The following is a 26886-nucleotide window of genomic DNA, read 5'->3' as shown; positions in this document are numbered from 1 at the left end:
GAGTTATTCGTATAATCTAAATTCCTGCAGGTGTGAATTAGACTATAGAGAAAAATCTTAAGTGAGGAGTGGGGTACTTGGTAGAAAATAGGCAAGTAGGCTGTAGTTTCACAAATGTGTGTCAACATGGTGTCAACATTGGGGATGGAACACAACTCAACATCAATATCTCTTAAATCTGTTAGCTGAATTCTTAAATTTTTGCCGCCTTTTCTATGTCATTCCTCATATTTTATGTAGATATAAATACACTGGAGTATAAATTTGTTTTTCTAAAATAGAGGAACTTTTTCATGCATCAGAGAGAATTATTTCCTTTATCTGCAGTAATCTAGTTGTTGTTATCACAGAATGTAAAGATTACCCTTGTCCACAGACCTGAAGGACTTTGTTTTGCACCTACCATCTGGTTCTATTTGACATGGATTAATTATTATCAATTATGAGCTGTATATTGATTTTCTGTTACAGTGTACATAAAAGTCACATTGTGTATGCTATAGGAAGACCTGCTCATTTCATACTCCAGACATAAAAATAACTTCCGTGTCACCACGTGGTTTGGTTTTGGAGCCTTGTATTGTATGCCTAAATAAAATGTTTTTAACTTATATTTTACTCTCATTTTATCCTTAGGCCAGAGTAAATTCTGAGCAGGAACACTTCCTCATTGTACCTTTTGGACTTCTCTATAGCGAGGTTACTGCATCCAGTCTGGTAAGCACTTATTTTTCACAGCTGTTAAAAATGAGTAGCTGGATCTTCTCTGTCTGAATGTCTGTAGTTGTTTAAATTCTATCCTAAAGCATATTTTATTTTCTGCTTTTTACATGTGTAGGATAGTTTTGTTGAATATGATAAATTATTTTGAAGGGTGCTGGCTTTTTTTTTTGGGCTGTGAGTTTATTGATAATTTAGTGGGATTGTTTTAACAAGGATTGAGAGAGTGAGATAGAGAGCACAGTATACCAAGCGAATGACTTGTTTGTATGGCTAGCTAATGATTTTTTTTTTTTAAACAGAAAGTAGTATAATTTTTTTATGGAGCACCGCCAATTCAGTTGCTAAAATAGTATCTCAATCATCTTGTGTGGGGTTTGTTATTGCCTGACAAGGTACAAGGTTAAAGCTAGCTGAATGCAGTGTGCCAAAGGGCCCAGCTGCTGCTTTCTATCTCAGTCCACTAGATGAAAGGCTTCTGCTTTTTCGTTCTTCCCAAGTCCAGCCAGCAGCCAGGCTGAGGGTGAATCTAATCGGCAGAGGCATGTGCAGACACACACCTGGTGCGGACACAGTGGCCATTAACAGACAGCTCAGACAGGAGCCCAGGATAGCCCCAAAAACCACAAACAGCTTTTGCATAAACGTGAACAACATGAGCAGCCTGATCCTGTTACTGCTCTCCAGCTAATTAGGCTCTAGAGCTCGTTGGTGGAACATACACAAAGCCGTGTTTATTTAACTTGTGCATCCTCACAGTCACAGGTATCTGAGACTTTGGCCCAGTCATTTAAGCCCATCCAGCCAACTCTTATCCAGTCTCTACCTCAGAGCTTGGATCTTTCTGGATCTGGCCTGTCAAAACTCAACAACTAGTATGACTTGCTTAGAATATACACCAGCAGAATGGAGAGCGTGCTCACACAGCAAGCCCTTGCAGGAGGGTTTCATAAGAAAATGGACTACAATGACAAGGAGTAGGTCTTAGCTGGATAAGCATACTGAGCAGCAACACGCTTACACCACTGTCCCTTTTGATTCCCCTCCCTCTACCTGTTCTTCTCATGCTTGTGTTTTCCCTTAATTAGTTTTGGTTCACTTTTTTTTTTCTATGAAAGATCTGTGAAATCCAGCCATTATCATACATGTTTTTACACTTATTAAAGTAGAAAAAAAAAAAGTATGATTTTGAGAGCTTTAGTGGTAGATGGTGAATTAAACCAGATTTCTGGCAGTTTGAATTAATTATGGAACTGTTTCTTTTCTTTGCCAGGTTAAAATCAATATTCAAGGAGATGTGGTCGATCGTGGAAGCACTAATTTGGGAGTAAACCAAGCTGGCTTTACTTTGCACTCTGCAATTTATGCGGCTCGGCCTGATGTTAAGTGCATTGTGCATATCCATACGCCAGCGGGGGCAGCGGTAAGCACACTTTTTATTTCCTAGCCACAACTGAAAAATAAGTGGTCCTCTGTAATCACTGAATTGCTTCCCTGTTGGAAGACAAGTATTCAGATCTGCTTGATCGTTACCACAAAAGATACTATCTTTTGACAGTAAGTCATAAGAGCTTTACTAGTTTTTCTAGTGGTGTAGTGTGACACAATTTGGCAAGTTTCTCTTAAAGATTTGAAAACTTGCTGTGGCCTGAGTATAAAAGGCAGCGGCAGCACAGCCAAAATCAACCGAGACAGGCTATAATACTCATCTGAAAAATGCCATGGATGAACACATGTCTGGTTTTAATAGATATCTGGTTTTATGTGTCTCATAAGAACAGCTGGATATAAATTAGCCGTAGCCCTTTGGATTTTTTTCCAGAATCATTTTGTGACCAAATTTCTTGTATTCTTCAGAGTAGTTCTGCTTCTGTTTGTTGAGGGTGTGGGGTTTTTTTTTCTTTTTTTTTTTTTTTTTTTGGGGGGAGGGCGAGAGGAGATGTTGTTTGTTTTTGTTTTAACTGAATTACAGCAGCAATTTCAACCATTTCAAAGATAATTACATGATTCCTAAAATTATAATGTCTGAAAGTTCACATCTGTAATTCTTGATCTTCACCTGCAGTGCTGTGTGGAATTACCTGTTTAAAAGTCGGTCACTCAGTTCCTTGTATTTGGAGGGGGCGGGGTAGGGGAAAGAATGGATGTGAAAGGAACGAAGGATTTAGTTCTTTTTGTCAGAGGCTTTTCATGTCTATGTTGGTGTCAGGTCAAAGCAGTCATGTTAAGTCAGACCCAAGATCAATTTAACTTTTGTATCCTATCCAAAAGCTGTGAAAAGTGTAAAAACAGCAAAGCATATAGCAGTTATTTTTCAGGATGTGCCCTTATTTTGATTTGTTACTTTTGAGAAAAAAAAAAAAAGACAGAGTTGTTTTAATATTTTATTTCTCAGGTGTCTGCAATGAAGTGTGGTCTGTTGCCAATCTCACCTGAAGCACTTTCCCTAGGAGAAGTAGCTTATCATGACTACCATGGTATCTTAGTGGATGATGAAGAAAAAGTGCTCATTCAGAAGAATTTGGGACCTAAAAGCAAGGTCTGTAGTTGCAGACACAATCTGAGAACTGTGTGTAGGTGGAGGGGAGAGCATTCTTCAATCAGTGGCAGGGTGGGATGGGTACCTATATAATTCATTGTGAATACTTGCCCTATTGCACTTACTTTATTTGCAATGTTTCTCTAGGTTCTTATTCTCCGAAACCACGGCTTAGTATCAGTTGGAGAGACTGTCGAAGAGGCGTTCTACTATATTCATAATCTAGTGCTTGCCTGTGAGATTCAAGTAAGAAGTTTAGTATGTTATATAATCACGTAGTCTGTTACATTAATTGCCTTAACTTTGCAAACAGATGAATAGTTGTGCACGTTAGTGGTTGAACTCTCCATCTAAACTAACCCAGTGATTTGTGAAATCATTGTATTATGTGGAAACTTGTGAACAGGTGAACTGGAACCACTGCTTTGATATAACCTGCCTCAAAACAGACATGCTGTCAAAGAATTAAAACAATTTTCATACAAGTATTTTGGCTTAATGTTAAAATAGAGTAAATTATTCTAATTTCTTGATGATTCTTACTGGAAAAAAAAAAAAACTAAAAGATGGCTTAATTGTCTTTAAGGTACGTACCTTGGCCAGCGCAGGTGGACCTGACAATTTAGTACTATTAGATCCTGGAAAGTATAAAGCCAAGTCTCGTTCCCCTGAGTCTCCAGCAGGTGAGGGGACTGTGTCCCATCCAAAATGGCAGATTGGCGAACAGGAATTTGAAGCTCTTATGCGAATGCTTGATAATCTGGTAAGACAGGCATTGGTGTCTAATTGTTTTATATGATAATGCATGAAGTATTTTAAAAGCCGAGAAGAGGGACATGAGTTAAAAATGGGCATGGGTAATTGCAATAGTTTATGCAACCTGTAGCCAGCTTCTTCCCAGATCTTAGGAAAGGAAGAAGAGGAGGTAACATGAAAAGAATGTTTCAGGTGTCCTTTGTGAAGATAGTTGATTTTCTTCTGTATTCATAATCTGGTAGCTGTTGGTGACATCAGAAGGGGTGTTTATTTCATGTGAATTGGCACTTCCAAGTAAGAATTATTCTGGTGTTTGAGCTTTTTTCCATTCTGTTCCCATTCCCCTCTCCCAAAATGTGTAAAGCTGGGACGATTGTGATTTGATTTCCAGTAAGTTTGATTATTTTTAATTAAATGTTAATACTAATAAAATTAGTAAAATTGTTAAACTTAAGTCATCTTCAGATAAAAGTGTTTCAGTAAAGCCTCATGTATAATGAATGACCAGCTGTTGACATTTGCTGCCTGAGGAAGATGATACCTTTGCTGTCAGAATACCCCAGGGGTGGCTGTACTCCCCCTCAGGGTGTTGAGCAGTACTGAACAGCTCATGTAACATATGGGCACAGTCATAATTAGATTCAGAGTATCCGGTTTGTGATTTAATGCTTTTTATTTCTCAGCATGGGGTAAAATGTGGGCTTCTCAGTGATGTGATGCATGTGTCCCTGATAATGATACCTAGAACACTTACTACCACATCTCTTGTATACTAAATAATTAGGGTTTCTTTCCACCTCAGATCAGATAGCACCTCAGCAGTGTACTTCAGCAGTGTTTAATGCATAGACCTTTTGCAAAGCAAACTAAGGCCACGTACTCGACTAAAGTTTCTTTACAACAGGTTTTGTTTATAAAGAATTTTACTGCGTTGGGAAATAGGCTATTTGCACTGTTTATCTTTGAGCCAAACAGCAAATATTTTGTGTTTGGAAGTGTCCTAAAGAAACTATTAAATATACTTTTTATATGTAAAATGATGAACAAAACAAAAGGAAAATGTGACAGTAGTGTTAGGGTAAAAAAGGAAACAAAAGATAATTTAGAGGAAGTAGAAAAGAAAAACAACGTAGGAAAAGATTAAGGAGGGGAGAGAATGTGGATATAGTAGTGCGGCTGTTTAAAAAACAAATCCTTTGTATAGAATGTTGGAATAGAATATTCCAACATAGAATATGCTGGATTTGGAACTGCTGGAAAACAGAAGAAACCTTTTTATCTACCCTGCATTTTGTATCACACAATTCTTGTTGTTGTTTGTTTGGGTTTTTGTTTGTTTATTTGTTTTTGTTTGTTTTTCCTCCCCTTTCTCTTTGCTTTAAAATTGTGAGAAACAGCAAATAATACATTTGAGTGAAGTAAAATAAAAATATAAATGAGAAACTGGAACATGGTGTAAAGGAAAGTCAGGATTCTGCACTTGGACTTAAATTAAGTTCCCAAGACTCAAACAATTGCACAAGAATTCAATGAGAACTATCAGGAACCACTGATTATTACTTTACTGTGTGTTTTTTTTTTTTTTTTTTTTTTCTCCTCCCTGTACTTTAGATGTCCTACAAATTCCAGTTTAGCCTACCTTATTGCAATTTAATGATATACTACTGTCCATGGAAAGAACTGTCAGAGTGTGATAGCTACTGGTTAAACTGCCAGTCTTTGCCTTCCTTTTTGACAGCTCTTCCTACTTTAAGAGCTTCCAAAAAAAGTACATTCTGAATATCTTTACAGTGCATAAAGTTATGATTATACCTTCTGTGTCAGCATGCCAGAGCACAAAATTAGATTTCTCATTAACTTCTTATAACACAGCAAATTGGTGAAGTGCATGTTGGCAAGTATCTCTCTGCTTAGTGATGGAATTATACCTATTTGAATAGGTCCTTCCATCCTGTAGGAAATCCAAATTTTCATGCAGGAATCCTCCATTTTAAGATACAGGGATTGAGAGGAGAGGTTTGACAAGCTGCTAGGGATATTGTGTTGTTTTTAGAATGGGCCCCAGAATAGTGTGTATTACTAGGAGAGATAGACCCACACACTGCCCTTGATTTCAACTCAATGGTTTCTTTGCAGAACTAGTGTAAATTTGTCACAGAGTTTGTGTCAAAGTTTTGCAATTTGATCTTCCAAAAAGGGGTGACTCATTTAGATTTGTGGTTTACCTAATTCTTTTAGATTAAATAGGGCCTATCTAATGAGATTAGATAGGGTAGCCTCATTAATGTGTCATCCAACTTTGTGTCTTTACTTACTACAGCTGGTGAAGAGCAGATAAAGTAAAGATAATGCTATAGAACTGTTTGTATAATTAACTGAATTTTGCTTTAATACCCTTATCTGCTGAGAATCTTGAAGCTGTAGAAAGCTAATTCTCTGCTCTGCTCCTTTAGGGTTACAGAACCGGCTATCCATATCGATGCCCCGCTCTGAGAGAGAAAACTAAAAAGTTCAGCGATGTTGAGATTCCAGCTAGTGTCACAGGTTACTCCTTCACTAGCGATGGTGAATCAGGCACTTGCTCCCCTCTCAGACACAGTTTTCAGAAACAGCAGCGGGAGAAGACAAGGTGGCTGAACTCTGGCCGAGGGGACGATGCTTCTGAAGAAGGGCAGAATGGCAGCAGCCCCAAGTCGAAGACTAAGGTGTGGACGAACATTACACACGATCACGTGAAACCCTTGCTGCAGTCTCTCTCGTCCGGTGTCTGCGTGCCAAGCTGTATTACCAACTGCTTGGTCTGTGCCTACCTTACTGTTCATAGTTAGATGATGTAGAGCAACTTGGGGTGGCTGGCACTTAGAGGCTTTGGGAAGAAAAAGATAACACTCCGGATTCCTTTCTGCTTTCTTATATAAAACCCTAAATGTGTCTTACTAACTGCTTAATTTGGCCTTGTTTAGGTACAAGTTACAAAAATCTTATCAGTTATTAATACTTAAAACTGCTTAAGACTGGAGCAATTCTGGTTTTCTTTTCTTTTCAAGCTAACGAGCAATCAGATTGAATCACGGTTTTGGTTGGGTAGGTTTTGCATTTAAATAAATTAAAGGACAACTTTGTTAGGGAGTTACTAATTTTGTCTGCATGAAAGCTTTTCAAATTAAAAAAAATGGAAACTAATATACTTTGTATAAAAGTGTGTGTGTATATATATGTATGTGTATATATATGCATGCATATATATATGTGTATATATATTTATATATGCATATATATATATATAAATGAAAATCTACCTTCTGTTGCCTATGCCAACTTTGTTTTCAAGTAGATTTGAGTAGATTTCTGTAAGTGTGTGAGGGCAGAATTATTTGCAAGTATTTTCGTGTTTTATCCCTTAAGCAGTTTTTCTCGTCTAGCTTCTCAGCTCCTCCTTCTGCCCTCTTACTATGCTTCCGTCTACCCCAAAGCCTCTGAGTGTCCACAACCAGCTGCCTTCTGCATGGAGTGTTGCATGGAAGTAGATGGCCATAAGTGGAAAGTCTTTCCTCCAGTGTAAGCTGGGTGCGGCATGACTAAAGTGCAGCTCAGGCCATCAGCAGGCACTAATCGATAGATTCTGCCACCGGTGCTTTTTTGTTTATCAATGCTGCTTACAGTTAAATTTTGCACTGAAAGAGATGTTAATTGAGAAGCAAAAGCCTCAAATGCTTTCAGATGGACTTCGGGAGCTGTTGGTGCGTAACTGTGGCTTTGGTAATTTCTGGGGAATATGCAAAGCATCTGAAATGAAGACAGGAGCTTGCACGTGTAACAAGCTTTTGTAACAGCTGACTTGAAGCTAGGCAAGATTTAGTTCAGCATGACTTCAGTAGTGACGCTATGTGCAGCAGTTTGGCAACAGATGAGTCTTAAAAGCTGGTACTTCCCGTTTTAACTTTTTTTTTTTCCTGTACACCTACTTCATTTTTATTTGCCCTTGCTCTGGGGGTCTGCTCCCCTTCTGAATACTTTAAATCTTTTCTTATATGGATTGATTACTCAGGCGACTTATGTACTGAGATACAGATGCACTATATAGTGCATCATGTTGTGAGCCCCAAAAGAAACAGGGAATCTCTCTTTTTTTATATAAATATATACATATATGTTTGTTTTGTTCTTTTTGGTTAAAGAAGTTAGCATATTTTTATACGTTGTTCGTACCATCAGCCTTTCACTAACTAGCTGCAGCTTTGCTTTGATTGGAAGAAAGCTGAAAATTACAGATACATTCGGAGCAGTTCTCTTGCTTCTTAACCTTAGTTCACAAAGTAGCTAGTATTTATTTCACACTTGAAATTAGCAGTGAAAAAATGAAAGAAATTCTTACTGAGTAACTAATCTTGTTTAATGTTATGCTGAAGCAATAGAAAACTTCATACACTGTCACAGGTTTGTGTATTTAACTTTTTAATGCTTGCTTTTAACCTTAAGAGAGTTTGTTATATCGAGGTTGTTTCTATATTTGTTTTGACTAAAAATTATCTTTAATAAAAAGCTGGAGTAGTTTTTGTCTAAGAAGATAATCATCAGTGAGTATTTCACAGCTCCATGTTCATTCCATTTTTTACTTTACGGTTGCAAAACATTTTAAAATTATGTTGCTTTTTGAAGTTTGACAATTTCTGGCTATCTTATTGTTTCTTGAAATTACTCAGGAAAAAATGCACAGCATTTGCTCTATAAAACAGGTTTGCTTTATTGTTCAGTGCATTTTCTATGCAACAGTAATGGGGAATTATGACAGCACACGTGATAGACATACGAGATAAAACCAAGTTATGTGGAAAATTGAACAGGGACCCATACTAAATGCACTGACCCAATAAAACAACCTTCTGTGGAGAACTCATGAAGCGCTTCAAGTTTGTGTTTGGGATATTTTGGTAACCCTTTCAGCTATAAGTTATAAAATACTCGACATCACCAAACTGTTCCTTTAGGTTGCTGTGCTGCTACAGCTATTTATCTGTGCAAGAAACTAATTCTGGAAACAGTACCTTTTGCTGAAATAGCTTGTTTTAAAGCAAAACTTTGGTGATGCCCACTCTTGCCTCGCAGTACAGAATCACTCATTGAGCCGGGTTGGTGGCATCACATCGCTTTCCATACTCCTGTCATCTTATGCTTTAAGTTTGCTTTGATGTTTGTTGAGTATCGGAGGATTGAATCAATGATCTCTCTTGTGGTAGTTTGCAAATGTACAAAATGCAGCAAATGAAAATGGCTGTGCTGGGGTCTTAAAACTCTTTTCTTAGATTTTGTCATATTTCCCTTCGTGTCAGGTATAGTATTCCTTTTAAATGAATTTGAATTCATTTTGAAACCAGTCCATTTTAATTTATCCATTGCTGATTAAATGTCTTTAAAAATACTCATGTACTTTTTCGATAATTATATTGGAGTTTTCTTACTCCTGAATTAATGCAAATTTCCTTCATCAAGGGAGAAATACTGATTTTTAGAAAAGTGAAACAGTGCTGTGGTCAACCACACAGCTTGAAAACAGTTTAATGGCTTAAATCCTGCAGTGTTCGTAATCTCTGAATTGCATATAGCTGTGAGCACTATAGTTTTAGGCAGAAGTTATTTGTGAGTTGGCTGGCTCTTTAGGTACTTAGGTTTTTTTTTTTTTTTTTTTCCTATTAGCTTGACTTAATTGAATGATTTTCATGTTTACAAATGTATTTGAAGTTAGTTTATATTTCTAAAGCAAGAAGCAACTTAAAAAATAGAATAGAATCATTGGTTCAGTTCTCTGTTATGTATAATGCATGATCTACTGTTATGTGAATTTGCTGCTCTGAGTGTCCCTAGCCATTACAGCAACTCTGACTTTCCAACTATTTTTGATATTACAGTGGACTAAAGAGGATGGACATAGAACTGCCACCTCTGCTGTCCCTAGCCTATTTGTTCCGTTGAACACTAATCCAAAGGAGGTCCAAGAAATGAGAAACAAGGTTTGTAACAGCAGTAAAGTGTTTTTTTTTTTTTTCTCTTTTTAACCATCTTTAAGTTGTATACTTGACATGAACTAATTTATTTTGCTATAATACAATCTGGGGGTTCAAAAACACAGCTTCCCAGTTGTGCTTATCCTTTATAACTAGACACAGAGGAAATTCCTCGCGTGGGGGGAAAAAAACAAAAACACTATAACTATCCAATATATTAAGACTTCCATTGTTTTAGATTTTGTTATATTAAGACCAGTTTCAAAGAAAAGATATTCAGTATTGCAGCCAAGTCATTAATGTTAATGTTTTCTTTTTGACCGTTGCTGGATATTTCTGAAAAAAAGACCATGGGATTTATGATATTAATTTTATTCCCTGAAATAATATACTTTCACATTAGTGACTTGTTTTTCTGTTTCTATTTTACCACTTGCAGTCATAGCATATTCTGTAGCAGTTGTAGTAGTCTACTGATCTCTTATATTATTATATTATAATGTGCTGTGGTTGTTGCAGGAATTTGGGCTCATTTGGGCCTGAAAGTTGTTATTTTTTGAAAAGGTCTAAGGAGCTAATCTTCCAGTCTTCAAATTTCAGATATTCCTGGCAACAATCTTCTGACAGGAAAGCTTTCAGTGTGTAGGATTTATACTTATTTATTTTTTCTTAATACTTAATATTTACTAGTTTTTGTTAATTCTTAGCTTGTTCTTGCTATTTTTGCTATGTAACAGTGGAAGCTGGCACAGGAAAGGCTATGCACGTGGCAGGAAACTGGCTACTGCTAGAAGTATTTGCATGAGGTTGAGATTTGCTTCTGTTTTTCCTGTCTCGGCCTTGTCAAATAATCATTATTTAAATGAGAAGCCCAAGGAAATTGCTCACTAGTTTGTGTTTAAGACCCAAAATGCTACCCTATTAAAAACCTAAAGGGTCTAAAAGGAGAGAAGGAAAGCTTGCTTCACAACTTTTCCTCCTCTTGATGACAAGAAGTGCAGTAAACCAGAAGGAAATTCAGTTAATACAGGAATTCTGTACTTCTTAACTTCCTAAAATATCCAGCATTAATAATACTGTTTGCGTTTATACTTGTGTGTATGTATTTTTATATAAATTATATGCTCTTTTTAAGTTTACAGTTGTAAGAGGTCTTTTGGAATCTTTCATCTCTTTCTGAACAAGAAACAGGATATTTTGAAATACATTTCACCTCTGCTGTGATCTTTACTGTAAAAGGATATCTAATTTAAGTAGATAATACTCCCATTTAAACACTGTATTTCTGTTCTTGCCCTTCTATATGGGAAGAACTGGGACATATTTAGAGTGCAACAAAATTAATTTTTGAAACCTCTGAAGTTACAAAAATTGAATGTTAATCATTCCTTTGTGATTCTCATCCATCCTCACCCTTCTCTGCAAAGTGGATTTGTCTGCTACCCAATCTCTCTCATTTCACCACAAGCCAGTACTAAAAAGGCAAGGACTGTATGTGCTGTGGTACTCAAATGCCAGTTTCTGAGAATTTTAGGAAGCTTGGTCACACATCTTCAACTGGGGCTTATAACCACAGCTTTATTTTTATGTACAGGGCCTTAAATATTTACAGGCGCAGCCTGTCAGCATGTTCACCCATCCCTTTTCTAAATGAAAAGAACACGGTTCACTTTTCTGTGTTGTTCTGCTTTCCTTTACAGATCCGGGAGCAAAACTTACAAGATATTAAAACTGCAGGCCCTCAGTCACAGGTTCTTTCTGGGGTAGTTGTGGACAGGAGTCTCGTACAGGTGAGAGCACAAGATGCCTAAAAATATTCAAGTTAATCGCTAATATCCTCTACTTTCACCTAATATGTCCCTGTAAAATTCTTTAATTGGCAGAAAGTAACTGTTTGTAAGGTAAGTGTTAGCGGTAACACCGTTATCTTTGCAAGAGTGCTCAGGATGAGAAACTTAAGAGGCTTCAGTCATGTAGTTCAAGCATGTGTGTGGAGGATGCTCCTTGTTTATTTGGCTGAATGTAATGCATGAAATTCAAAAGGCTTATTGATATGGGTTAGATTCTTGTTCAAACCTAGTCAGGCCTTGTGACAACTTGTAGGTTTTTTTTGATTTGGTTGGTTGGTTTGTTTTTCTTCCAAGTTTATGTATCTTGAAGTACTAAATGCTAGACACACCAGTCTCATTTTGGGGCAGTAGTGTTGTGTGTTGAATATATTGTTATGTCTCACAATACTTTATTTGAGGAGCAATTAAAATAAAAGAGCTATTGTGCATCAATAAAACTTAAAAGCAATATATCTGGATATACTAAAGACATTATCTATGAATCATAGCTCCAAATAAGAGTTAGAGCTGCACAGTTATTCTGTTAAGCACCCCTGAATGACTTTTAAGCTCTGTGTATCTGAGTGCTTTAAGTGCATCAGACAATATTTTCTGATCTGCTTTAAAGAGTTTGACTGTTCTTACCATGACAATAGCATTATTCATTTGGGTGTCATGTTATGTGCATGTCAATTCACTGTCACTGCAATTTTGTCTACCAGTTGTTCTTGTTTCTTTGCATGTTTTTTAGCAAGCATCATAATGCTCTTGGTTGATGTTTTAAAGCCCGGGCTCGGTTTGCTCTGTTTACTCGATTTACTGTTGCAGGATGCTCCCCTCTCAGACTGTACGGAAACTATTGAAGGGCTCGATCTCAAAGAGCAGGCCTTTAGTCCCGCTAAATCTCTGTCTGTTAGAAAGGTACTGCCCTGTCATACTGCTCTCGATACTGTTGTTCACCCTTCATTTACCTCTTCCTTACCCTTGACCTCTTCCCTTTGTTAGCTAATGATTTGGCAATAAAAGAATAAAATACATGGATCTCCAAATTATGGATATGCAATAATACAAGCAGTTAAGTTATCCTATAAAAGTATCCTGTAAGGATTTTGATTTCATATATTTATGTGTGTAAAAAAGCTGTGGAGGAAATATTTTTGATGTAAAAGTGCTCAATTAGGTTGTGCATGTAGTGGTATTTTTGAGCATGTTGTTAATTTTGAATTATTTGAATTTGAGATCCATTTGGAGCTAAGTTAGTCTCAGCCTGATTACATCAGTGTAATTCCAAAGATATCCACATGTTCAGGATGTGTCATGCTGACAAACACTGCCAGCTCTTAATCCTATGTTGCTAGATGCCTCATGTTTCCTTAAAGCCTCCTGCAGTTCGAGTTGCTGAGCTCAGCAAAAGATGCTGGATAGTGCCCCACACCTTCAGCATATATTGGCTTTCAAACTCTTAATATAATCATATTTTGGCTTATATATTACAGTTTAAATACAGAGTAAACCCAATAGTTACATAGTTGGAGGGGGAATGAAGTCTCTTGAGGCTAAGTAAATAGGAACAGTTTCCATACTGGAAATAGTCTGTCCAGAGCTGTGTTATCCCAAGTTTTTTTTAGGAGTTGAGCAGAGGTGATGTAACATGCAAAAGCACAGGGTGTAGCTATGCATCAGGGTCTCTGTTCTGCTTCAGCATTTTCCTCTGAGTGTTTTAAATCTTCCTCTAAGCTGGTCTCACTATCAAAATAGCTTTCCCATCAAAAAGCAAAATAATTTGACTTGCGTTATAGCTGCGAACTTTGTGACTTTCCAACACTTTCTGGGGTAAACAACCAGTTTGTATTACAGTCTTTACCATACTCATGGTTTGATAAAAGTATTTTGGAGTATGAGTTCTTTTATCCATACCTGAAGAGAAGAATTGTAACATCTTCTTTCTAGTTTTAAGCCTTTAAAAAAAAAAAAAAAAAGGCAAATCCCCCAAAGCAACCTGCCCTTTGTTCTAGTGGCTTCTCTGTAACAGTACCTAAGCATCCATTGGTTATGGTAACACAAGCAAATTCTTTCACCAGTAATGTTCAAAGTATCTCTTAAGTATTCTGTTTGAGCAATTACATGAAAATACTTTCCATAAAATTACTCAAATAGCTTATAAGGATTTTTAAGGACAACAAGGAACCGAAAAACGAGGTTAGCTGGCTACATGATTTAGCTAATAATACAGTGTTCGAGTTCAGATGTCCAAGTGATGCATTCCCTCTTTGATGTTGTGAAAGTGCTTTTTTCCTGCCATACTGAGTAAAATTGGATTGTTCAGAATATCGGCTAGAGTAGGAGTAGCGAATTTCATATCATCTTAAATATTGAGACCAGAACACTTGAAGAGATTTTTGTTGCAAAAAATGCCACGCAAGTTTTTCAGAAAGATTATCCTCAAGATCAATGCCATATTTCTTAGAGTTCCTGTTCCACAATCTTATGACACCCACCTAAATCTCACAATAAATGAAGCTTTAAGAAAGAAACCTAAATGTTAAGCTCCTTATGTACACTTACATACCCAATAATTAGATATTTTCAGTTGAAAAAATATTAGGCATTCATTTACAGTTTAATTAAATATTCTATCTCAGATTTCAGTAAGACTTAAAAGTATATTGTGCTTAACAATGAAATCAGTATCAACTACTAAAGCACACTACTATAGGGTGAAAAAAACTCCTACCTTTTGTACAGTATGCATGTAATGCTTTTGAGTCTTGTCTGCCTACAGCTGCACTGGTAAATGCTCCATTTTGCCTTGTCATGCTCTGTCTCAGTGTCCCGAGGAGCTCTGGCCACGTTGCAATACCAGCTTCTTGCATACTCCATTTTATTAACGTGACAGACTTGGGTAACTGAGCTTCTGCTGCCTGAGAGAGAGAATCTTGATTATTCTTTCCACTGACTTTCTGCAATCTAATAAAATTTGCATGAATTTTAAGTACATGAGAATTTTGAGCACAAGGGAACAGCCTATTTCTTGCCTTTTAAAATGAAAATTCTATGGCTTAATGAATAGCCTCTTTGTACTGGCTCCAGAGGTGGTACTGCATTTTAATGGTGATTCCAAGTTCAATACTGCTTTAAGGATCTTGGCTTTCTGGAGGTACAGGCACTACATAAACGTATGAGGGTATTTAGAATGATTGTAAAGTTTGAGGTTAATCAGTACTACGAATAAACTGTTCGATTAATGGAGAAATTGGCATGTACAAGGTACCATTTCTGTTCATCTCTGTCCCTAAGAATAAGGTCCAGCACTTGCTTGTTAAATGTTGGTCGTCTTGTATTTCTCAGCTTAGCTGCTTTTTTTTTTTTTTTTTTTTTTTTTTTTTTTTGAAAGCAAGATATGGCAGAAAAGTTTCAACTGACTTGATAGTCTGGAATTTTCATGTAGGATGTGTGAAGTCCCAAACTTAGCATGAACATATCTGGAAGGTCTTTCTGGAAGGTTAGCTGCCACAAACTTCTCAAGAGTGAATATACATTCAGTGTATTTATAGGTGAATTTATGCATAATTTCTGATGAGGGAGAAACCACTGTTGTTTTTCAAGCATTTATGCAGGCAGTTGGGACTGCAATTTAGTCTGACCTAAATTAGGCCAGAATCGTCACCATCCAGCTGAAATCCCTTGCATTGGTGCTGTGCTGTTTGAAAGAACTGAGCGCCAGTCTGTTCTAGAGGAATTTATTCCCTCTCTACAGGGTCTCTGTTACTGAAGGCTGCTCCAAACAATTTTCTGCTTAAATTTTTCCCTTCATTGTTCGTAGGAATCCCCAAGCTGCCTGGCCAGTTTGACAGCTTTACAACATCTTTCAGCTTCAGTATATTTCAGTTTCGGTCTAAATGGTATAAAATATGTCCTGTCCTTTGAGTCTGTTATATTCTCTCTCCTTCTGTCCCATATTACTCTGCTGTTGTATAATTTTACTAATGTTCTGTGAAGGCTGCTCTATGGCTTGTTCTGTTAAGTAGCACATCTCTCTATCTTTGATTTCATCTAACTTAAAGTAATTGTAATTGTGTTACAGAATTTATTAAATTAATTAAAATTTTTATTTGTTTTCCCCTCAGAAATTGTCCCTCCATCGTCATAATTTTTTCACTGGTGTTCTTTGAGCTGCCTCTGTGCTACTGGTACTGACCAAAGCCAGACATGTTTTTCTGGAAGCATCTTTAGCACATGCAAAGTTTCCCTTTCTTGACTGTCATGTAATTCTGCTTTTACAGTCCCAAAACACAAGTGTGTTTGTTTATCTGCTGTGATCTTATTATTTATTGTCTGTGGTCTTTCTCAGCATTATTTGAGTCCAAGATATTCCGCTGGTATAAATTCTGTTTAAAATTTAGTACATCAGTACACTTACATAGATATTTTTCTGTGGTGATGAATCTTTATTTCATATTCAACTTTTTAGATTCTTTTGTGTTTTTTTCCTGTCTTTGGCATTGAATTTCTTAAGTGGTGGTCCTGAAGTGCTGGTTTGACTTCCCAATAGTTAACTAAGGTCTTCTCTTAAGGAGAAGCATTTAGAATGCCAGGGTACCACTCACCTTGCTGCCTGCATTGCTGTCTGTTGCTGCTGCTTAATAGACATTCAGTAAAATTTGATTTCATGGGGAAGTTATTGTACTCAATCATTGTGGATTTATCCTGCAGACAAGTTTATAAGACTCCTAAATGTTTCAGGGTCACCAATGGGCACTGTATGTTTTATAAATATCAACTTCTCCGCTGGTTTCTGTAAACCTGGAATACTTTGTCTATATACTTGCCCATATGCTTGATAAGACCCTGTTACTTACTGCCAATATTTCAGTTAAAGGCCACCTATTTAGTTTGGAGAGAAGGCAGAAATAGAGGGACATCTAAAGTTGCAATGGGTACCAGTTTCTGCCATTATTAAAAGCTGGAGCCTGTAGTTTGGGGGAACAAGTTTTTATGTTACTTTACAAAAACAAATATAGTTGGTATAAAGGCTCATGGTTTTTGGCATATTTTAATGCATGATTCTGTAAGAAAAGCTGTAACTCAAATTTGAGGATTTCTAGGATTAAGACAGCAGGTGCTTAGTGAAAATAGCTCAGAACAGACTTTTGATGTTTGCTGACAGCCTGCATCTAAGATGAGTCCCTCTTGCTTTAGGGAGAAACAGAGGCATTTATAATGTTTTCTAAATGTTTCCTGTCAGGATCTTAGAGAGCTGTGGAAATGGTGCTTGTTCTTCAGTACTTCAGACTGCCGTTAGCATCCCAGATAGAAGCAGATTCTAACAACCTCTCTTCCTATCTCCCTGGATTTCTCCAATAGAGTGCAGATTTCTGGAGGTCTCTTGTGAGACTTTAAGAAATACCTAACTGCTCTTTGCCTCATTCCACCTAGACATTCTTGTCTGGCACCTCTTTGGTGCTGATGTTTTGGCCTAAGCAGCTCTTTGCATCTGAAACAACACTTGAGCTTGTTTCATCTTCAGCTCTATGGTGAGGGTCTCCTGTCCATCAAGCATGGACATGGCATGGACTGCTCATCTGTCAGGAAGGTTCTCTTTATTCTTAAACTCTTCACATTTTTATACGTTTTTTTTAAAATATTGATACCAACATGAAGATGATTTAGACCAGTCAATATCCTGCATTACTTCGATAATGAAGTCCAGTGATGCCCTTGTTGGCAACGAAGACAATCTGGGAATTGCAATGAGCAGAAGCCCAGGTCACACACGTCATTTTCCACCTTAGGTCACCAGAGTCCTGAATATCACAAATTCTTAGACAAGTCGTCTGAGCTAATCCGCTGACTAATCTTTTGTGCCCAAGGTGATGTGAAACCAGTGGCTTTAGTCTTCACTATGCACTTGGAGAAGAAAAAAACAAAAAAAACTTACCCTTAGAGAGGGAATCTCTGATGCAGCTGCTTCTGTCCCTTGGGACTGCTTGTATTTTGAATTACTAATACTTTATTTGTATAATTTTTAGTCTATCTTGTATAACAGATGTTGCAGAAATAAACCAGCTAACTGACATTAATTTTATGTTAACCTGAATTACTTACAAACCGCTTAAACAGTTGATCTGGTGCACACAGATTATGTACAAGATGGTTTTTACTGCAAGATCTGTTAGATATTACATAAAAGCTACCAGAAATGGCTTTTCCCTTATTCAGATTCTCTTTGAACCCCTGAGCATTGGCCGCCAATCCTGCGGATTCCTGCAGGAGTCCCGCGATGTGCCTTTGGGCCGAGTATCCTCTTTCTCCTGTGGGGAGTAAAAGAAACCTGATACTTCTGTGACTTCTGTGGCTAGGCTGTTGGCTGCTATTTGATTTGCTGCTTAACGTGGATATTGCCCAGTGAAAACACTGATGTCTTTGAGAATAATTGATGAGACCTGCTTTCTCCTTATTAACCTGTTGTAAACTTTATAAAATCCTGGAATAGAGAATTGTATTCTTTAAATGCAAAAAGAAAGTAATACAGCATTTTTTAAAAATAACTTTTGTTTTGGTTTTGGCTGCTTTGTAACTAATGTATTTTCCAGCTCTCTGCAAGTTGCTGCTGTATTGCAGATGTATCTTAATTATTTCTTGCCAGGGAGAGCTGGTGACTGCGTCGAAGGCAATAATTGAGAAGGAGTATCAGCCCCGAGTCATCGTGAGCACAACAGGACCAAATCCCTTCAATAAGCTCACCGACCGAGAGCTGGAGGAGTATCGCAAGGAAGTGGAGAGGAAGCAGAAGGGCCCGGAAGGTTGGTTGCCCGTGCGTCCTGTTCTGCGGTGGTGACAGCAGCACCGTTCATCACCAGCTCGGGTTGGGGGTTACCTGCCGAGGTCATGGGAAAGTTGGGCAGCTCTTGTATTTCGCTGTCTTTCCAGGGGAAGCTATGAACTTACAAAGCATGCTGATTGCAGAAAGTGCAATTTAAGTGTTATGGGATATTCTGTAAAATGTATAGAAATTTTTATTAGGAAATTTTTCCTGGTAGCCAAAAGTGGGTGTTTAGCATGGCCAGTTACTGCTGCTGCTGAGTTCTGGAAATTGTGAAACTTTACTCATGAAAATGTTCAGGTCCTGTCAAGTACTGCAGGTTGCTCTGTTTCCCTTAGCCCCGGGGCTAGCGCTGTTGGTTTTTTGCCGCAAAACTACCATTCTCTATCTTGCTGGAATTAGTAGACCCAAAAATTCTGAATTGGGAGGTGCAGAACAAAACTCGATTGCGCCTTGGAGCTGGCCCATCCTGCGGGCTCCCCAGAAACACAGACTTCCCAAATGCTGATAAAATTGTGGATCATGCTGTAAAGAGATCAGTGCTACATCTGATGTAATTACACCATTTTATTTGCTTTTAAGCTTTATGGGGTTCCACTCATGATGTTTCTACCAGTGTGTTATGGTTTGAATCGGAATGATGCAGGACCTACCTTGCAGTGTGTGCTCCCTTTTGGATAACTCGTCGTAGATTGTGTATGTTCAATTACACAAGTTTTGGGCCGTGTGAGGGACGGGGATGCTGTGCTGTTGTGCCTGTGTAACTGCCTACCTTTATTCTCTCAGTAACATTGCTGCATCCTTCTTAGATAAGGTTTCAAAATATGGAGAGACTGTGTTACTGAGACAGACACCAGCTGGGGAACAGAGTACTTTGCTTAGAAATCAGAACATCAGTGAGCAAAATACTTCAAATAAGTCTCTGGATTTGAAAGGCAGATCCAAAACCTTTCAAGGAGCAGATACGAAGACTGTGCAGGATCGTGAAGTGTCATCACTGTCTAAGTCTTTAGATAACACTCAGTTTGCTGCTGCATGGGTTGCTTGTCAGACCACGCAGCAAGTCACCACACATCTTAACCAAGAAGAGCCAGATGTGCAGAAGTCACCTCATAAGGAATTTCACACTGCAGTGATCAAAGCATTAAGGTCTAATCCTGACCTCTTGGCTGAGGCCTCAGGTATTATGAATATGGTATAGTTGTGCTTGCAATCTGAGGAACAAAATCTTTATTTGCCCCATTTGGAGATTGTGTCCGTTGACTCCGTTACCTGTGGGACTGATTTCCCTATGTAATTGTGCAGGTGAACTGTATGGAGCGATGGTTTGGTTTGTTCCTGAGGCGAGGTCTCCTCTGCTAATGTTTTCTTTCGCCTCTAGGGCTATTAAAACCTGAAAGCAAGGGGTATCCTCCTTACTAATAATATATGTGCAAACCACTGCAAAATCTGTTTTGAATCATTTAATTACTGCATGTTTTTCTGATTATCTACTCAGTCTCTCATTCTTTTCGTTTGGTATGCAATTTTGTTTTCTCTGAGATCCAGCAAATGGTTCAAAGCAAGCAAAAGAACACTGTTTTGTGCAAGTCCAGTAGCATTTTTAACAATGTATTTGTTTATATTTTGCTTATTTTTGCCTTAATACTTCTCAAAGAGTCTGCTATACTAGTTTACAAACAATTATGTTGTTGGGCCATTCTGTGGTGGGGGGCAGGAGACACAAAAACAAATCCAAACTCTAACCTCAACACTTTTGTTAAAAAAGCATCACTTTTCTTTTGCTTGTTTTGGTGTTATTAAATATCGTAACAGAATTTTGATTAAAAAAACAAATATTCATTTGAGGAGGGGGGTGAGAATGGCCCTTTACTTACAACATGCTAAAATACTTTTCCATTTCTTTTTTCTGCTACCTGCTGCTGTTGTGCGCGCGCAGAAGCCTCAGAAGAGGGCCGAGCCCAGCAGGAGAGGAGCCCCGCAGACCCCGCTGCCGCCCGCACTCCTCCCAGCACGCCCATCAAAGCAGAGGAAGGTAACGTGGGGGAGGCCCTTTCCTTGGGGCAGGGGAAACCAGTAACCGCATCATTAGCGACTGACGCATGACAGTGTACGAGCTAGTAACTAATAAAGGTACATTACTACCTGTGTTTTACTTCTGTAGACTCGAAGTACAATAGGGGTTATGTTTACAATAATAAAGAAGTGTGCATTAACATAACAACAAATTATCACCGTTTCCAAATTGCCTTGTCCTGTCCTGGTCTTTCTCAAATGAAAGCCCCATTTGTACATTTTCTGCAAGAGAGAAGTGCTCTTTAAAAGTAAAACAATGTCTGAATCAGTCAGTCATAAATTAGACCGTTTCATAACTCTCCTTTGCTGACTGCACATTTCTTAAGTGTTATTGTACTTGGATTACACCTCAGTAAATATTTTTCTAACTCAATTTGAATCTCAGCATTATTAGTCGCTAACCTTATATATTAGTTCTAACTAAAATGAAAGCAGGGCTGGCTGCAATTGCCTCAAAAGAAGAAAACAAAAAATATCTTGAACGGGTGTAATCTAATTCTTGTCTCGTTTCCTTTCCCTTGTACATTGGGTGTATCACTTGTCTGTTGAAGTCTTCCATTCACTACTCCATCTCATTCCATTTCCTATAAGAATGGTTGCAACCATTCTTCTGATTTAACACGATGGCTGTGATGAATGCATAGATTCTCTACTTGTGCTTTTTTCTTCTTGTGGCTGCGTTACAAACAGGAGATGGATATGCTAAAGAGTACCTGTTACCATAGTAAGTATCATTCCATACTCTGACCTGCTTTTGTGCTTTGCTTTGCTCTTGTGTTTTTGTTTGCTGAGTGTTTTTACTTTTTGGTTTTGCTTTTGTTTTGCATTCAAAAGCAGACTCTTCTCAGATGAGACCCTGATTTCTTTAGTTGTTAATATCCTGAAATCCTAGTTAGTCACAGATGTTCACATTAAAATGCACTCCCCTTTTAAAGGGAACTGCAGAAGTGACATTGTGTGTCTCCATATTTGTGTCTTTGACTCCTCATAGTTTGGAAGGGAATAGTCTGGAGCTGTCTTTCAGACATAGCTAAAACAGCTTTGGGAGTTTCTACCCCACCAGTTGGCTGCTGCCCGCAGAGCTTAGACCTGATAATGAAATGTTTCAGAGTTCCCAACCCATTTCAGTGCAGAAGTGCTCCCGCTGCTGTGTTCAGCTCATCCAGCTGCCTTCTGCGTGGATGGGGGATGGAACTGCTCCAGGTACACGTTACATACGTGTGAGCTGGAGGGGGATCCCACTCTCAGCTGAGGAGTCACAGTCGGTAGTTGGTGGCAGGAACTCCCCCAGCTGCTTCAGCGAGCGCTGCGGGACTGCGCCAGACTGTGTTCTTAACTAGGCTGCCGAGTAATCTGTTTGGCTCCCTCTGTTTTCGTGTCCTGTTCTGTCTGAAAGTCAGTGTTTTGTAGTTGTCCAGGATACGAAAGTCAAAACTGCGTCCTCGACAACTGTGACATTGCTAATAAATTTCTAAAATGTGTTGAATTGAAAATTCAGAGAACTGTGCTCTCTGAGTCTTCAAGATATGTAAGTTTTGAGGACAAACAAATGAACTTTATTTCCACACTAGAGTACCGAGGAGCTAATGCCCCAACAGCTCCTGTGGGCAGGAGTTTTGTGGGATGATGGTGCTCTCTGCAGGGAGACTCCACTCAAACTTTTCTTATTTTAGAGCTGCTGGAATCAGAAATGTTTTGTGTTAACTCAGGGCATAGCTCGTATGTGTGTGTCTACATTTGTTCATGTTGGGTACAAAAATCACCTTTTGTTTTCAAAAATACTCTGAATTGTAAATATGAACATCAGTGATATTTTCAAAACTCCCTTCTGCCATTGTGGATGTTTGCAAAGGGGAAGCCCGGATGTAGACACAATTTCTGTCCCAAATCCTTCTGCAACTCGCAGTGGGGTTGAGTTCTGAAAATGTGTGTAGGTTTTGCAGCACAGTCTCTTTTCATAGAACCACAGAATGGTTGAGGTTGGAAGGGACTCTAGAGGTCATCCAGTCCAACCCCCCTGCTCAAGCAGGGTCACCTAGAGCACGTGGCACAGGGTGGCATCCAGCCGGGTTTTGATGATCTCCAGAGAAGGAGACTCCACAACCTCTCTGGGCAGCCTGTTCCAGGGCTCTGTCGCCCTCACAGGAAAGAAATTTTTCCTTAAGTTCCTGAGGAACTTTTGGTGTTTCAGTTTGTGGCCGTTTAGTCCTGTTGGTGGCCACCACTGAAAAGAGGCCAGCCCCATCCTCGTCACTGCCTCCCTTGAGGTACTTATAGACACTGATCAGATCCCCTCTCAGCCTTCTCTTCTCCAGGCTGAACAGGCCCAGCTCCCTCAGCCTCTCCTCATAGAGCAGATGTTCCAGGCCCCTGATCATCCTCGTAGCCCTGCACTGGACTCTCTCCAGCAGCTCCACATCCCTCTTGTACTGTGGAGCCCAGAACTGGACACAATACTCCAGATGTGGCCTCACCAGGGCTGAGTAGAGGGGCAGGATCACCTCCCTCGACCTGCTGGAGATGCTCTTCTTAATGCAGCCCAGGATCCCATTGGCCTTCTTGGCCACGAGGGCACACTGCTGCCTCATGGTCAACTTGTCGCCCACCATGACACCCAGGTCTTTCTCCGCAGAGCTGCTCTCCAGAAGGTCGGTCCCCAGCCTGTACTGGTGTCTGGGGTTATTCCTCCCCAGGTGCAGGACCTTGCACTTGGCCTTGTTGAATTGCATGAGGTTTTTCACCGCCCAGTTGTCCAGTCTGTCCAGGTCCCTCTGGATGGCAGCGCAGCCCTCTGGGGTATCGGCTACTCCTCCCAGTTTGGTATCATCAGCAAACTTGCTGAGGGAGCACTCTGTGCCCTGTTCTCAGACCTTCCTGGCTTGGTTAGTGGGATCCATCAAGCAAAATAGGAAACCTCATGCGCATTGTGTGTTTTATTCAACGTGGGATGTGTAGAGCTTCCCAATTCTGGTGGAATGTCACCTGTAATGAGCTAAAGAAGCTATTTGTTCAGGTCCAGGTTAATGATAATGTGTTTCGTAAAGTTGATTTTTTTTGTTAGATGGGGACGATAGCTGCTCTAGATAAATGAGATTTTAAATACTTTATGTAATACCTAGGCCAGCTGGCAAATTATATCTAAATTTCAGTAGCTTCCTAATCTTTACGAATTTTCAACTCTCCCTTCCCTTTTTAGACAAAGTTTAAAGGAAGGAGGGAAAAAAATCAAAAACGATCAACAAATACAGTGCGTGTGCTCAAGCATCACGCAGAGCTTGGAGCTGCTTCCCGAGGAAGCAAAGCTGCTAGGAGCGGGCATGAGGAGCTGCAGGGGCCGCTGCAGCCGGCGGCGCAGGAGCCTCCGCGGGCCGCGCTCGTGCCCGGGGGAGGCAGCGCTGCGGGGCCCACGGGGGCTGCGCTGGCTGTCCCTGGTGTCCGTCCTGCCGCGTTGTGCCTCCTGAGCTGCCCACCCGTGCGCTGGGGACTCGTGTGCGCTGCTGCTTTAACCCATGGTGCTCCGAGCGAAACTAGCACATATTCACAGAACAGTCCTGCGAGACATATTAGGAGATTACTAATCCCACCTGGCAGAAATGAAAAGGATGCTAAGTGTCTTTTCCATAAGAAAAAAAAATGGGAATATATCAAGCATTTTCTGTAAATTCTTTTGAAACTTCCAGTATTGTTGAAGTTGACATAAATGCTGCCCAGCCTCCTCTAACAAGTTTTTATCTTTCAAAAGAAAAGGATGTTACCTCTCTTCTCTGCCTTGCAAAGGAGTCTGGCCTGGATTTTGTTCCAGATTCCTGCTTACATAACAGCAGCAGAATTGTATTTGATGGGGTATTTCCAACTTGAGTGCAGTGATGAAAAGCAAGGTTTTCTTTTAAAAGCTCTTGTTAAATACCCAGTGCACCCAGGAGAGCTCTAAGCAGGTGGTCTCTAAAGCTTAGTGGAGAGTGAGAGAAGTGGTGCTATTTAGAGAGCAATGGTGAAATTCACCTCTGGACATAAAGCGGTTGCAAGATGCCTTTGCCTTAGTGACCCTGCTGCTACCACGGTAGGTGTTGGACACTGCATATATGGCTTAAAAACCAACAAAAACTCCTTCTTGCCTAACTTGCTGAGCTCACTTAATTTGTTAAACTACATAGATGCTACTTATAAGATTCTGTGCTGTATTCCCGTGTATCTTGCAAAATGAAGTGAAGCCTTTGCCATAGGAAATCACATTCTGAAGCTACATCTGCTGTATCTCATGGAAGAAAATAATTAATCCAAATATTGCTATTAGAACTGGCAGGCCAACAGCCTGGATGTTAATGGATCTCCGTGTCTCAGAAGACCAAAAACCAGCAACTGGCTTTACCAACTAAGTTTAAAAAAAAAAAAAGAGTGAGGAAATTCAGCATTCTCTCCAGTGCTAACAAATACTAAGTTTAATTCGTTCATACTGTACTAAAATCTCATGTTATCACCAACTGTTACAGCTAAAGCACGAGAGAAGTGTCAGTAGTTATTTTATTTCTGATTTATGCCCACATGGGCAAATGCAGCTTTATCTGATCTCTAGTAAGAAGGTTAAAAACCAACAAAACTTTGGAATATGCTGTTAATATCTCTGCGCCCAAAGCAAGAGGGGACTAGACCTATTCCAAAGGCTTCTGCCCAGTAACCAGGTCTGTGCTCACGGAGAGCACCGGCCGTGGCCGCGCTCCGCTCCGCGCCGCGGCGCCGCAGCCCCCGCTGACCCTGTCGCTGTCTGTCCGCCCAGCAGAGCCGCAGCCGGAGCCGCCGTGCGCAGACGACAGTGACGCCGCCACGTTCAAGCAGACCCTCCCGGACCTCACCCCCGACGAGCCCTCCGACGCGCTCGGCTTCCCTCCCGCGGGAGGGGAGCAGGGGAGGTGCGAGGAGGACCTGCCCCAGAGCCACCCCGAATCCCCTGCCCCGGAGAAGGAGGAAGCCCCGGCCGGAGCCGCCCCCGAGCCGCTCACGCCAGCGGCTGAGGAAGGGACAGCCGCCGACGCAGGCAGCGACGAGTCCCCAGGGAAGTCCCCCTCGAAAAAGAAAAAGAAGTTTCGCACTCCTTCCTTCCTGAAGAAAAACAAAAAGAAGAGTGACTCCTAAAGGCTAAACACACTGCAGAAACACTGTCATGTTTTAAAATGCATTAACCACTAGAATGTACCAGATTGTACTGAGTGTTTTGTCCTATTATGTAAATGAATGCAGCAAGTAATCCAAGCAGCCCCTCGAGTTATGGCTTGATTGTTTAAGATTATAACCGGAAATCAATGTGCGAAGAGGTGCTAATCCTGTGTGCTCAGCAGCCGCCACTGATCCGATCCCCACTTTGTAAACAAGTGTAAATGACCCCCATTTAGAAGGCATGGGATCACAATTTTTAATTTAAAGCCCACGCTGCTTTAGGTAGAAATGCAAATAGTTCTCACAATTAAAGATACCACAGCACTGGCTTGCCACGAGAAGTGTTCTGTTGGGGTGTTCTGCCGCGCAATGTTTCTTTTTTATCAACAGTGAATTTCAGAGCGGACGCGTTCTTGAGCCGGGATCTGCGCTGCGGGAGCGGGATACGGCAAAGCTTGGGGCTGGCCAGGCGTCACCTTCCTCTCTGCCCCCTCCCACCAGTGTCACAAAATGGAAGTGCTTCTTAACTGCGTTTTATTTTAAGTTTTGGCCTGCACTCGAGATCAGCTTTGTCCAGCAGGGCCCTTAGCGAGGGGCTGCGCTGCTTGGCGTGGCAGCGACAGAGCCCCCTCCTTTTATTTCTTGTTTTCCTGGAATGCAGTGTAATGTGTCTTGCGACCTTGCCGGTCACTGCTGAATTGGGCTGTTGGAAAAGTGTAGAGGTTAAAAAGTAACTGGGTAAAAGTGTTTGAGCAGCTTTCCAGCTGGCGAGGTAGAGCATGGGCAGTCACCTTAGGGCCCAAGCATGGGCTTCACCCTTTTCTTAAAAACAAAAATCCCCTGGGTGCTTATGCAGTTTATTCCTTCCTGTGATTAAAAATTTAAGTGTATGACACAGAATACTTAACACTTTTTTTAATGAATTGTTTTCATTTACCGAAACTGGCATTTCTTAATTTTTGTTGCTAGCAGTGAAGTACTAAAACCCCA

The 26886-nt window shown here is 39.9% G+C and overlaps 1 protein-coding gene across 10 annotated transcripts in view; it reads left to right on the top strand.

Moving 5' to 3' along the window:
- The window catches only part of ADD1 (adducin 1), a 53038-nt gene extending 26950 nt beyond the window's left edge, over window positions 1-26088 (top strand). The window contains exons 5-18 of one of the 10 annotated variants that reach the window (XM_088540038.1): window positions 637-717; window positions 1994-2143; window positions 3116-3259; window positions 3407-3505; window positions 3846-4022; window positions 6469-6813; window positions 9922-10023; window positions 11718-11807; window positions 11901-11918; window positions 12675-12767; window positions 18493-18649; window positions 19479-19850; window positions 20609-20704; window positions 25523-26088. In XM_088540038.1, the coding sequence (XP_088396164.1) occupies window positions 637-717; window positions 1994-2143; window positions 3116-3259; window positions 3407-3505; window positions 3846-4022; window positions 6469-6813; window positions 9922-10023; window positions 11718-11807; window positions 11901-11918; window positions 12675-12767; window positions 18493-18649; window positions 19479-19850; window positions 20609-20704; window positions 25523-25875 (2277 nt within the window). In that variant the 3' untranslated portion in view covers window positions 25876-26088. Of the gene's footprint in view, window positions 1-636; window positions 718-1993; window positions 2144-3115; window positions 3260-3406; window positions 3506-3845; window positions 4023-6468; window positions 6814-9921; window positions 10024-11717; window positions 11808-11900; window positions 11919-12674; window positions 12768-18492; window positions 18650-19478; window positions 19851-20608; window positions 20705-21435; window positions 21756-25522 lie in introns of those variants that run through there. The other 9 variants (XM_088540039.1, XM_088540042.1, XM_088540041.1 and 6 more) reach the window with 9 other exon arrangements.
- The last annotated feature ends 798 nt before the right edge of the window (window positions 26089-26886 follow it).

The sequence above is a fragment of the Tinamus guttatus genome, unplaced genomic scaffold (genome assembly GCF_059628265.1).
Source record: "Tinamus guttatus ecotype Peru unplaced genomic scaffold, ASM5962826v1 Tinamus_guttatus_pri_ptg000052l, whole genome shotgun sequence".
Classification (NCBI taxonomy): Eukaryota; Metazoa; Chordata; class Aves; order Tinamiformes; family Tinamidae; genus Tinamus; species Tinamus guttatus.
Note: the sequence above shows the minus strand (reverse complement) of the source record. Positions and strands in the feature narration are given on the sequence as shown.